At 41.7% G+C, this 14,000-nt stretch overlaps 1 protein-coding gene across 6 annotated transcripts in view; it reads left to right on the top strand.

Annotated features, from left to right (window-relative positions):
• Positions 1–14,000, top strand: part of FGGY (FGGY carbohydrate kinase domain containing) — a 129,423-nt gene that overhangs the window by 59,791 nt on the left and 55,632 nt on the right. For all 6 annotated transcript variants that reach the window (XM_032749830.3, XM_032749827.3, XM_032749826.3 and 3 more), the window contains 2 exons: positions 1,413–1,541; positions 5,487–5,590. In XM_032749830.3, the coding sequence (XP_032605721.3) occupies positions 1,413–1,541; positions 5,487–5,590 (233 nt within the window). The remainder of the gene's footprint in view (positions 1–1,412; positions 1,542–5,486; positions 5,591–14,000) is intronic.

The raw sequence follows: 14,000 nt of genomic DNA, 5'->3' as shown, positions 1-14,000 counted from the left end.
TGGAATTTCAGGGGTAGCGATGTGTGGCTGTCAGTAGAACAGAAACTCTTGAAGAAATGAGCAACTGTGAAGTTGTTTGTACTGATCCCAAAATGCTCCATACACTGCATCCATCAGGAAGTGGGCAGAAGGAGAATGTAGCTTTTAAAAATGAAGAACCAACATAATTTACAGCAAAGATCTAATCAATATCTAAAATTGAAGACTTATGAATATAATATCATAACGTTTTCATCAAACAGTAAGGTTGTATTACTGCATTTGTAGAAGTTTATGCTCCTGGAAATTAGCGTATTCCTGATACTTCGTGATATGCTATTCCTCTTAATTAATGTCTATTGTGGAGGATGTTTTATGTCCTTTCTACATATCAGAACATGCTTCAGGTGTAACATTCTCAATAAAATTGACTGTGAAAATAGTATTGTTTTATTCTAAAGAGGAGTTTTACCAACTCTGCCCATATTTGTTGAACTTAGCAAATTGCGCTCCAGGTAGGAACTAAAAGCCCTGGCATTGGCAGGGAGGTCTGTGGGAACTCCCACTGAGCTTTCTGCCTCTCACCCCCAAACCTTTGGATAAATATGGAAGTGTGTGCAGTCCCAGGAGCTCAGTCTCTCTGCTCCAGCTGTGGGAGGCTCAGAAGAGGCTCTTGGGCGTGTCCCTAAATCCTGGTCCTTGAATGAATCTAGATTTGTTCTTCAGACAAAATTGGGTCTGTGTTATGGCAGAACCTGCCCCTGGGCTCCCTGTGACAGGGCAGGGAGGGCAGGGTTGTGTTCTTGTCCTCTTCATACTGCACAGGCCAGAGAAGGCTCAGAAAAGGATTATTTAAGTCTGTGAGGAAATACAGCTGCAACTGGAGGAATTTGCTGTTTAAGCCAGTTTCTTTTTCAGAGTTTCTGTTGCTATAGCCACCTTATTCCTAGCAGAACTGCTGGAAAGGATGGAAATGGAAATAAAATTGGCCAGTTCTTTGTGCATTCCTTGTGCAACAGGTGCAGTGTTCATTTGTGAGTGCAGACTGAGCTGAATCTCCTTCCATGCCCAGAGCATGCCTGCAGGCAGCACCTTCCACAAGAACCTGGGATTTCTGCATTTCATATATCCTGGAGAGATGCCAAGCAGAATTTAATTGCTTGTGGTGGAATCTTTCTCTGTGGCTAGATAGGATATTGAATGCTTTTGAACTTCTAAATTGCCATGGGATGCCTGATCTGGCACAGTTGTGTTTAATCTGCAGACAGATAATGAAAGCTACTTCATCACCCAGAGCTCTGTGATGCACCTCTTTGTTTTATACATACGAGGCTTCACTGGAGGGGGAGGAAGGGAGCTCTTGCAATAACACACACGTTTGTTTTTCTGTTTAGTAAATTAACAGGTGTTTGGTTTGTCTTGTGTCTGCCCAGGAAACCACGTCCTGTCTCCTGGAGAGGCTGTTGGGAAAGGTCTGACACCAGAGGCTGCGGAAGATCTCGGGCTCCCCAAAGGGATTGCAGTGGCAGCATCTCTCATTGATGCACATGCTGGAGGACTGGGTACTCACTCATGGATTTACTGTTCTTGGAGACAGGAATTGTTGAACTCATTTCAGAAAGACATTTTTGTCACCAACTGTTTTTATCCAGCCATTTGCTATGATGCTATTCTTTAAAAAAACCCCAAATCATCACAATAACTACCAGTACTGCAAGTCAGTTTCAACAAAGGAGATATATCACTGTTATATATTTTTTCAGCTGGATTTGTAAATAGTTTGTTAGTTTCTGCTAGTTCCATTTTTGACTGAAGCACCATGGTGTTGAAATGCCAACATGCTGGGAGTTTGCATCTTCTGTTGCTCAAAACTTTGAGAATAGGCAAGAAAAAAAACACAAACAACCTTTCTGATGGAGAAGCCTCATGTTTGAAGCTTGTTCATAGTTAGGATTCTTACTAGCTTTGGAAGTGATTAATGATTTAAAGCTTTAAGGTCTGGTGCTTTGGCTTGGTTTTTTTCTTTTTTTTTTTTTTTTTTTCTTTTCTTTTCTAGCACAGTATTCTGATGTTCAGCCCTGGTTCCTCTTTTCTGAAATACATTTGATGAGGCCAAACAAGTTCTTTTTCTTACTATGCTGTTTGGCCTTACAGTCAATAAGACAGAGATTCAGTATAACTTTTTCAGCAGGAAATTGAGGGTTTTCTTAGTTTAGAAAACAGACTTACCTCAGGAAGTTTCAGTGTTATTGAAGTAGTACTCTTTAATGGAAATCTATTGCTCATCAGAAGATTTTTTTACTAGATCTAACTGAAATATGATTAGGTGCTAAACTACCAGTTTTGTTTCAATTGTTTTGTGCTGTTTTAAATCTCATTTGTCCTTCTAGAAACTGTGAACTGGAACTTTTTTAGTGTTTGAATCCCTTTACTTTGCTTTTGGTGAGGTCAGGTAATCATGGAGATTGCTTTTCTTGCTACCTGGAAAAGATTTAGATGTAGATCTGTCTGCTAAAAGGAAGATTGAGCTTCAGTGTCATATTTGTAGGTGTGTTGTGACTAACTTAAAAATATCTGTCAGTATCCTAATTGCATAAAAACATGTTTAAAACTGTGTGCCTTGGCAATTCTGTGTTATTAGAAAAGAACAGAGTAATAATCTGACCTGAAAGAATGAACTTGCTGCAAAACTGGATTGTCACAGGGCACATGAAAGTGGCAGTGGAAGGTCCTTTTTTAATTAGCATTATTATGGATCCAGAGCACAAAATATTTGACCATTTTTTCATATGCTGGAATCAAGCAATTGAATTTTAAAAAGAGTAGAGAGCATCTGTCTGTTCCTTGATACAGACTTGTGTAAAGAAACTCTGACACTGGAAACACCCAGCTGCTGGCATCCCTCAGGAAAGGGCTGCAGTGCACAGTCAGTTTGCTAATCTGAATATATTCTCCCAGATGGCACCACAAACATCAGCAGACTCCTGGAATGATTGCCAGGAGGAGAAAACCAACACACAGGTTGTTGTTAAGGAGAGGGGGGCATTACAGAGGGAAGATAGTGGGAGAACCTGCATGATAATCACACCATAGCTCAGTGCAGTCTGGGACAAGAGGAGGATTTACAGTGCAACTCTTAATTCTTGAATCTGGGAAGGGTAATAAATGTATTGGAAATGGTGTGGAAACTTAATAGAAAGGACAGCAAAAATGAAAGGATTTTGATAGCAAAAGTGACAGCAGGAGCAAAAGGAGTCAAAGAATGCAGGTATCTGTAAAGAAAATATCCTGCAGGCTGAGCCAGAATGATGTGATGGACATCTTGTTTGCAGTGTTAATAACTTTTGATGCAGCTCAGATCTGCTCTTGGCTGCATGTGAAGTGTGTTTTGGCTGAGTATGTTCCTGAAGTTTATGAAGGCTTCAAAGCTTTGAGTGCAATAAGGAAAAGAATTGTTTAGTGTGTATTTTTGAGGAGGTCATGTGTGACTCCTGGATCAGTCCATCTGATATCTCTTATGGAAAAGTGAGGATCTAAGAGCCAAGAAGTTATATCTTGCATTTCTAATTTCTAATGACTATTTCAGAGAGTGTACAGATAAAAGTGTGAGGATGGGAGGCCAGGCTTGTGGGGTTGGCCTCATAAAAATGTTGTTTACATTGCACCTTTTTAAAAGGCATCAGCATTGTTTCAACAAAAGTGGATGATTTATGGTGCAGTGTCTAAAATACCATGTCACTGTGGAAGAGATCCAGAAGTACACATTGCTAAGCACTGCTTGCCTTCCTAAAAGGCTCTCTTCTATTCTATGTGGTGCACAGACTTCTTGTTCTCAGCTTCTGCTTTTGAGTCTGCCTCAGACTGTGAAAAATTCCACCTAAGCTAAATGAGAAACAGCAATTATATAACTTTTAGCCAATACTCCAGACTTAATTGCTGTCTGACTTTAATTAATCACAAATAAGAAGATTCTAAGAATTCTAAACACTGGTGAAGCCCTGACTAAAATTCCAACAAGAACCATAATTCCTGTTTTGCAGAATGCATATTTTCTTGGCAATTAAAAAGATCTTTTCAGTTTTATATTGTTTATGAAAATACATTTGCAGCATATGCTGACTATTTAGTTTAATAGATTTCTTCCCTCTCAAGTGTGAACAGTATTTTTAACTCAAGAAATTCTAATACAGTCTTGCTTAGTACAGGAATTCGCCTTGTAGACAACCCTATCCAAAATTCCTAACATGCATTCATTATTTTAGAGCAGTGAAAAACATGAAGTAGAAGCCTTACTTTTAGCTTTTTGTTGTTCCTAACTCTCTTTAGGAAAGCTGTGCCACTTCATAGTTGCAAGTCAATTTAGTTTAAGGGACATGAGGATGGATTTTTTAAGACTTTAATATTTTAGCCCTTAATTTTTTGATTATTTAGATGGCTTCCAAACATGGTGATACCAGGATAACCATGGTGATCCCAGTAAGACAAATCCCACCAGACTGATTTGGTAACAGAGCATTGCAGTGGTGATCTAAACAAGAGGGTGTTAATGAAATGTAGGATATGAACCAGCCCTTACACTTGGCATCTTCCATAACATCCAGCAAATGTTTTCCTGATCCTTCTACAGGGAGATGAAGGGGATTTTTTTTATCAGTATTGACATAGTGTTCTTCAAATTGAGCTTTGCAGATGCAAATGCACAGTCTGGTGACCAGCTTGCCAGCTGAAAATCCATGTTTAAGAAAAGAAAAGTCCAATGTAAAAATGTTACCGGTTGGCTGCTGCATTTTGCTGGGTGCAGCACAGCGTGGTGCCAGCTTGGGAGAGGAGGAGGAGAGGGCAGATTGCCTCTGTAGCCTCCCCTGAAGTGACTCAAGCAGGACGGGATCTGTTCTGAGGCTCAGCTGTAGGTCTGGCATCTCCTGGATGTATTTTCTGCTGCAGGCTGAGGGGTGCTGACTCCGTGCTCCTCAGAGCCAAGCTCAGTTCCTCGAAGGGGAGGAAAAATCTGCCTTTAGATGGTTCTGACATGGACAGAACAGCAGCAGCAGGGAAGACAACAAAGCTGGCAGCCTTCCAGTCTCCTGCCAAGTTATCCCTTTCTCCAAGTCATCCCCTGACAAAACACATCATCCAGGATGTTCATGATAAACTGTGAACAAATAAACACATCTGCAGCCTGCCAGTACAGCAGGGCACTTTTATTCTGCATGTCAGTGAGCTACCTAAGAGAATAAATGTCAGGTAAAATAACATTTTCTAGGTAAAATAACACTTAAAAATCATGATGATCTACATGCATTTAGAAGAAATTATCCTGGGTCCTTATATCTGGAATAAATACTTTAATCTGACAGATAAAATTATTTTCTTTGTTGGCTAAGTAGACTTTCCTAATTTGTGGCAGCGGTGTGAGATACTCAGCAATTATTTGAGTGTAGAAAGGTCTTTTTGCTGCAGGGTGGCTTGTTCTTCTTTAACAGAGAATTTTAATTTTACTTTAATAGGAGTAATTGGAGCAGATGTGAAAGGACACAACCTTCCATGTGAGAACCAGCCCATTACATCCCGAGTGGCTATGATCTGTGGAACATCTTCGTGCCACATGGGGGTAGGTTGTGTGTGTGTCATCCTAATTTGTGCAGAATTTACTAACTTGTGTTTTTGAGGGGAAAATGGACCTTTGTCCTTCTCACCCTGTTCTTTTTTCCTTGAATTTTTTTTTTCTGGTAACTCTATCTTTACCTTTGGATATTAATTATAAATTACCATGCATTTGCTATTAAGCAAGAACTTTAATAGTAGTAGAAATCAATACTGAAAAATGACATGGAAAGTAAAAACCACGATGCCAGAGTGGCTTAAAGAGCAGCCTGAAATCTGAGCCAAAGCCTGAGCCTGAGTTATCTGTGACAAGCCTATCACTAATGTGTTACAGAAGAGTGTCTTTGGAGAAGGAGTGCCCATCTTCAGTCACAGCCCTGCTCCCCCACCTCGTCCCTTAATCAATATAAATCCTTCTCTCTCTGAAAATTGCCATGGTGTATAGAATTATGAGACATATCATGACTAAAAAGAAAGAAAACCCCCAATAAGCAGTTTTCACTTTGCTAATTTTTCTCAGTGAATTAATACAAAAGCTTTCTCTGAGATTGCAATTAAAATTTAGTGTCTGCTTTTGAAATTTATACTGTTTTAAAATGTATGAGTCTGAGAGCATTCCATTTAGATAAGTACCCTTTTCTGCCACATTTTTTATTTAAAACTCATTTTGGTCTTAAATTTAGCATGATTAGAACTTGAATTTTTCCAAAAAAGAGCAAATGGCACTGGGAGTGTTAGAGGTGTTGGAGAGGAATGACGTGCTTCATGGAGAAAGCTCGAGGAGAGAATAAGAAGGAGGCTGATAATAAAACATCAGGCTTAACAATAAGTTACCTCTGTAGTAACAGCATGAGTCCAGTGTGATCTTGAGCATGAATAAATGGTGATCTTGTCACATGGATTGTCATTCAGCAAAGCATTTTAGCATGTGATTGAATTTGAAGATGGGAATAATCCCACTGTTGTGAAGCAGAGTGTTGAGCTTAAATCCCCTAGACCAACTGGAATATGTTTTGGTTCCTTCCTAAACAAAAGTTTCAAGCTTCAAACTCCATCACTCTTGGCTTGCTCTGTCTTGGCAAAATTCCACTGGTACCTCTCTGTCTGTCATAGGGCAGGTGGGGCACCCTGGGGGAAGAAGTCACCCTTCAAGCCCTGCCACTGCTTCCATTATTTCCAGGTTTTTTGATGGAGATTTCTGCCCTTTCAGTAGAAGCTGTTTGATTGAACTCTTGCTAACCTGTTTCATTTAGCTGAGTTAGTTTAAATTGTTAAAAGGAGTTAATAGAGACATAGTACTGGGCTGCAGTGAGCTGAGGAGCTCGCAGGCAGCTTCCCCCAAAGGTCTAAGGGCAGTGCTGGGTAGCTGGCAGTGGGCCAGCGGGCTCTGTCTCATTCCTTTAGCACAACCAGCTCTGGAGGAGGACATGTGTGTGGTTTTTTATTAATGGTTGATATTTGTGCATTGGTAAGTTCTAGCATACACCCAGTTCACAACAGTAGATTGTTTGACTTCCCAAACTAGAGCACAGCACATCAATATTAACACATTTTGTGTGCAATCTCCACAACCATGGGAGTTGTGGCTCCATTAAATATGTTAATGTAGCAAAAGGGATGTGATAAAATCCATGTTGATGCTCTGTCATCAAAGCAACCCCAAAGTCAAACACAGACTGCACGAGGCAGAACCTTTTAAGGCTTTTAATCAGTTCAGCTCAAGCTCAGGAATAGATGCTTGTGCAGTTTTTCCTAGATTTGAGTAGATTTTTACTTAAATCTACCTACTCAGCATTTTATAATCATTTCCTTAACTGCCTGCCTTCACCCATCTGCACAGGGAGGGGTATAACAATCTCTAGCCAGCAGACAATAAGCAAATTCTAAACTTCTCTGGATCTAATCTGTGAAAGGATTTTAGTTTTCTGTTCTTTTATCTTTTACCTGCACAGGCTGCATGAAGTGAGCGTGGAGCACACAGAGCAGTTGTATTTGTGTTTTAATGAGACCTATATGCAGCTGCATTTGGCCAAAATTAGCTGTTCCTTTTTTTAATTAGGGCTATAAAATGAAAGTATATTATACTTATGTTTTGATAGAAATATATATTTTCTCTCTCCGTGTGCACCAAGGGACCCTGAGGGCTACAGAGATTAATCATCGAGTTTAATTTAATGCAGTGGGAGAGAGACCTGTGTGGTCAGGCGGGCATTAAAAAGTGCCTTTGATGTGCCTCAGGTGCACTGAGCCCCAGTGAGCCAGCAACAATAATACCTTTGTGAGATGATCAGAGACGAGAGAGGGAGAAAATGGCCTGTGTGGAAACTCAAGGCTGTCCTTTGTTGTGGTTCTGGCAAGGGAAGGAGCCAACTGTCAGGAGAAATTCAGCAAACAGAAAGCAGGGGGAAAGTACGGCTGGGTTTCTTTCAAGGGGCCATTACAGGAAACTGTTCAAAATCATCTGCGATGCCTTTCTTTTCCACCCCTTCCTCCTCCTCTGCTCAGGGCAGGGGGGGACTGCTTTTGGTATCTCTCGTAGTTCCATTCTCTAGACCAAGTACTCCATGAGTCACAGGAGCAGGTAATTCTTGAACACAGCATTGACTTTAAACTTCCAGAGAAGCTGCTCCTCGACCCAGTTTTCATTACCTCCAGGACTCTAGAGATCTTAAACAAAAGACTTTGCTAATCATGCCTTTGATATTTTAGAAAGTACAAATGTGGGACCTAATTTTACTCATGGCTATAATAGTTTAATTTGTGGTGGAACTACCATTTCTAAGTGAGGATACACTTTTGGAATTAACCACTGACAGTTTGGGGTAATCAGAGACACACAAAGAATTTCGTGTTTCTCTTGAATAGCTCATGAAAGCAGCAAAATGCTTGTTGTAATTAGGTTATTGACCCCAGCCCAGGTCTGAGCTGTTGGTTGCTGAAAGTCACTGCCACCTCAGGGCTCATCCATTATCCATGAGGAAAAAGAAAAGAAAAGATGGTTTTCTGAATATTTTTGGACAGTTAATACATTTTACATGATGCTCTGCTGCCTCCTTTGCCCTAGCAAAAGACATGGGGAGAATTTGCATTTGGAATGGCAAATAAGCTGCTCTTTCACTTGTGAAGGATTGTTTTGGGGCTGGGGTTCATCCCTGCAGGTTTGATCTCTGTGCCCAAGGGTATTCCTGACTTTCCTGGGTGGGCTGCCACTGCCGTGGTGCTTTGCAGGCAGGGGCTCTGAGCTCCAGCACCCACACTTGGCTTTGGAACTTTTAGGAGCCTTTCCCTGTGTAGCCATGGCGACTACACAAAATGTGTGAGTAGTTTTTCCCAGCAAAATCACAGCAGGTCTGGGGCACTGAAACAGGAGCTTGCCTGTTATTCCTAACTTGTAGTTTGCATGCGTCTAACAGACGTGCCCCAACTTCTGAGAATAAGGTAGTTGGTTTCCCTAAAAGCCTGTTTTCTGACAGTGTCTTAGGGTTTTATGGGGTATTTTAAAGGTTTAAAAATCCTTTTTTTTTTTTGAAACCTTTATGTGATCTGGAGGTTTTCAGGCACAGATCCACAGATTTCTGTATTCCCACGTCCCAGTCCTGGACACAAGCATGCTTTCGCAGGGTACCATCATGAAAATATTTGTTGTTCTTGCTCCAACACCTTTTGTGATTCCCAGCTGAAGAAAGTAGGCAGAGCAGCTTTCAGTGGGAACATGGTCTGATGGTCTGGCCTAATTTTAGCTTATTAATAGGGGGAGTGTGAATTTGCTGGTATTTTGAGTCCCAAATGTACAAGGTTTGTGTTCCATTATCTCCAGAGTCTCTGATATTTTTTTTCTGTCTTCATTTAGTGATGTGGTCTGTGTTCTTCTTCAGTCATTCCTTCTTTATCAGTTCTCTGTACTCAACACCTCTTTTTGGGGATTGTCAAGGAATCTCTTCAAGTTTAGATGCAATTTCTTCTTTTGCATCTGTTTTTGTTACTTCTGTGACTCTTGGCATTGGGAAGGGACTCACCTGGCTTGGGGCACAGTTTTCCCTGGGTGATAATGTTCATGTGGTTTCAACTGTATCATTTAGTAATTTTTTTCTATTGGAGAGGCACAGGTAATTTATCTTCCACCTTTTCAGATTTAGTACGTGATCTATAAGACACAGCAACTACACAAACAGCAAAACAAGCAGATCATTTTGCTGTCCCAATGATTACTATGGATTATTTCATGAAGAATATCCCATACTCTCTCACTAAGCCTGACCAGCCTTTGAGTGCTTTTCTGCTAAAGGAACTCCAGCCCAATTTGCTTATTCTAAATTTGTTCATTTGATTCTCGTGATGACTGGCAAACACAATAGAGCTTCTTTGCTCCACAATATCCGCCCGAGCTGCCAGCTTTGTTCACACAAATAGAGTGTTAAGCACGTTTCCACCCCCAGAGCATGCACAGTACGTGTCCTTTGCAGTACATCCTGGAGAGGAGACAGCAGAGACATGCTGGCTCAAAGTGTTCTCAGAGCCTGATCTCTAATCTCAGTGGGAGCCAGACCAGCAAGTGCACTCAGTGTATTTTGGCTCTGCTACCAGAGTCTCCTCTTCAGAGCTTGCCACGTTGTTAAAGCAGCAGTAATGCCTGCGCAGGGACTCCTCGCTGCTCCGAGCAGTGCGATGATGCTCGGTGCGCTCCGGGCAGCGCTCGCTGCCTCCCGTCCCCGCCTCGGAACGTGCGGTCTCCGCGGGGACACAGGGCACAAAGCAGGGCAGCACAGCCCTGCCAGCTGGCTGCCACCCAGCCTGCAGCAGGGACAGCGATCTGTCCTTCTCCTGACCGGGGGAAAGGTGCTGCCTTTGGGGAGGGTCAAGCGAGCAGGAGAAGGGAGCAGAAAAAATAAAACCAAAAGCAATCCTAGTGAGGCTGGGACAGCCTGGGCAGGTTCGGGAAATGATCTGTGTGAGCCGTATGGAATTGATAAGCACCTGCCGTCTTGCTTTTTAAATATTCCTCTCCCCTGTAAAGCCTGTTGTGCACGCAAGCTGCAGAGTCTTTGGGGTGGGAGAAAGAACTGAGTGTCACAGGAGCCTCTCCCTCACTCCGTCCTCGTTCAGCACAGCTCTGCTGCCTTCTATATTGCATTTGGCAGCAGTCACAGTGCTGACTTCCCAACTAATGAAGATGTTTTACATTTAGGGAAGGCTGCATGAAATGAAAACCACATTTACTTCACAACTGTTGTTGCAGGTTGCCCGTCCTTGGTGTACACAGATTTAGGTTCATATAGAAAAGGTCACAGAGCCTCTTTCGGTGCCTTTTCAGCCAATGGCATTAAAAGGGTTATAAATGCATAAAATTGCCACCTTCTTTTACTTGTCCCTCAAAGAACTCCTCCACACCCTTTTTAATGAAACTCTCTTGTTCCATGTTTCAGCATCCTCAGTTTCAAAAAGAAACAAACACAACTGTAATATCCCTTTTGCTGGCATTAATTTGCTGTTGTACGCTTTGCTTGCTTTGTTTTGTTTCTAAAAAGCTAGAAGTAAAATATTTCTGCTAGCAGGGCATAAAAAAGATTGTTGCTTTTCTGACCTCCCTATTATATTAATAAAAGCTAGGAAGACTTCAGTAGTGGTGGGAGATCATGTGCAGGCAGCCTCCAAAACCCAAAGCACTTACTTGCAGAACTAGTAAACCACAAAGCTTAAGATCTTGAAATGTAAATAGGAAGTTGGAGAGTTTACTTTAGAGCCAGCAGTGGTGAGTCTGTACAATGTTTATTTCTGCTTGCCTCCCAGCCTTTCCTAAAGCTTGGCAGAGATGAAAGGGAGGCTTTCTCAGTGAGTTATTAAAAGTTTTTGTTATGAGCAAGATTCCTTTGTTCCTGGCCTGGCATAATTCAAAGCTCAGGTATGCCTTGGTGATGGGGAGAATGGGATGTTCCTATTTAGCATATGCCAGTCCAGAGAACATCAAAGTTTTGCACCCCAGTGCCTTGTTGATAATCAACCTGTGCAGGGGAACCTATCTGAAAGCAATTTAATCTCTATTGTACATAAACTAGATAATGCTCAGTAACATTCCCACAAAACTGTACATTCAACTCTCCTTGCCTTTTGTGAACAGATCAATTGAGTTCAAAGACTCAAATAATAGATGTAGAGAGAGAGAAAGTTTTGAAAAATGCTGTGCTTGGAGACCCATGAAGGCTGATACTCAAGAGGCAACTCAGTGGCATCAGTGGAATCTTTGAAAATTCCACCACAGGCAGTGGTTTTTCAGTCCCTTTCCATGCTGTGTTTCACTGCAAGGTGCCCTGCGTGACACAGAGGGGTCAGGGTGTTGCATTTGGGGTACTGAGCCTCCAGAATACTTGCTCAGAGTAGCTGTGGCTGCCCCATCCCTGAAAGTGTCCAAGGAGCAACCTGGGATAGTGGAAAGTCTCCCTCCCATGACAGGGGGTGGAACTGGGTGGGCTTCAAAGTCCTTTCCAACCCAAACCATTCTATGATTCCGTGATTCTTTCTGCAGTGTCTGTTTGGGCTTTCCAGGTCTGACTGCTAATAGGGCTCCTCTCCTGCTCTTCACTGCTTTCCCCATGTTTTGCCTTAGGAAGAGTGAGCAAGAGAGACTGAGCTTCTTACATTCTTATGTTGACACTACAAAGATTTAGCTGGTCTGGCTGCTGGAAATATTGGGCTGCCTAGTTTGGGCCTCTCTGCTTAAAGCAGTGTTGAATTGAAGGTTACCTGTTATCAGATCAAGCCCTCAATCCACCTTCATTTCTTAACTGTAGCAGCTGTATATTTTAGTAGGATGTGGGGGATTTTGCTTCTTCTGTTGTAGGAAGGAGGTTGTGTTCTGTACTGTGTGATTTTGGGAAAGTTAAATGTTTGTCTTCCTTCACTGATGTTCACATGACAGCATCATTCCATTGTGGGGGACAGGACAAGGCAACTTACTTTTGATTTGTTTTTCAAGTAGCAATATTCTATTTTTTGTTAACAAAAGCCTATCAGCAGCAGCAACCTTTCATTTTAACAGAAGATTTTTGGTTTTCTATTCCTATATTCTTCAAAATGATGCTGTCAGATCTGACAGGTGCAACACTCCCATCAGGGCTGCAGGGTAACCAGATCTGATCATTCCTCTCTAGACCCAGAAGGATGGATTGGCCTGAAGCCCGAAGTCTTGAGCAACCCCAAGTGTATTCCTGGAGTGCTCTGCTCCAAGGAGAGCTGCATAGGGGATTTTTCTCAGATCACAAGCATACAAATGTACAATGGATGACCTTTCCAGATCCCTTGTCTCTCTTGTTTTTGTGAGTAGGCATGAATTTATTGAATAGCCTATTTGCTCTGTGTGTCTAGATCTCAGGGAGAACAAAAAGGACTCCATTTTCTGCTCTTTTTCTGACAATAACTGTAAAAGATTAACTAAAATATAAATTAAATGAGATATGATAACATATATTCTTGGTCATCTCTTAGATTGTTCCTAGGCCCTGGAACAATGGAATGGAATTTTCAGGGGAATACAATAATTGTATGAAAAACAACTTAAGAGTTTTCTGGTAGTTTTAAAATTTTGGAATTAGCCTTATTTGCAGTGAGGATTGTGAAAGTTTGGGGTCAAATCCCATATTTTGTGTACTGAGTTGGTTTGCACTGTGATTCTGTCAGATTATTGCCTTTCCTTGGTTTCCTGACTTGCACTTTGAGCACAAAGTGAAGCTGTGCAGACAAACATCTCTTCAATGCAAGGTGTGATCTGAGAGTGCTGATTATCAAGGGCTCACAATCAAGGGGCTATAGATGCAGTGCTGTTTATTTTTCTTAACAGCAGTAGTTCCCCCACTCAGGCAAATTCCATCAGGGGCATTAGGTCTCTTATTCTGGTTTTTACCCCTCCATTTCCAATTCTGTTCATCAGCTCATGAATTGGTAGTTCTTCATCTAAGTTCCTTGTTGCTGTTCCAGCTGTGAATGGGGCAATATCTTGGATGGGGCAAATTCTTTTAGGGAGCAAGTAAATCTCTTGTCATATAATCCCTCTGGAAGCAAAGTGGGGAGAAGCATTAGCTGCTGCTTTTCTCCCAGTGTCAGCTGGGAATCACAGTTTATGCTGAGTTCATTGTTTATAGCTGTGGGTGAAGGCCTGAGGTCCTCTCTCACTGTTTACTCTGTCCTTGGGAGTTTGTCTCAGTAAGTAAGGGCTGAATAAACACTGGGTAAGATCCTCAGGATTTACCAGTTTAGTTATTCAAATGTTTAAAAATACGTTTTAAATAGTGTGTGAATGCATATCCCATATAATGTGAATCTGCTTCCAGCTCCAGGGGTATTGCAGAGGATTTATTGAACTGCAGGAATGATACTGTTGTTGGCAGTGGCCTTCACTGATGTATGAAGCATACTTAGATAATGGG

This window comes from Taeniopygia guttata, chromosome 8 (assembly GCF_048771995.1).
Source record: "Taeniopygia guttata chromosome 8, bTaeGut7.mat, whole genome shotgun sequence".
NCBI classification, from domain to species: Eukaryota; Metazoa; Chordata; class Aves; order Passeriformes; family Estrildidae; genus Taeniopygia; species Taeniopygia guttata.
Note: the sequence above shows the minus strand (reverse complement) of the source record. Positions and strands in the feature narration are given on the sequence as shown.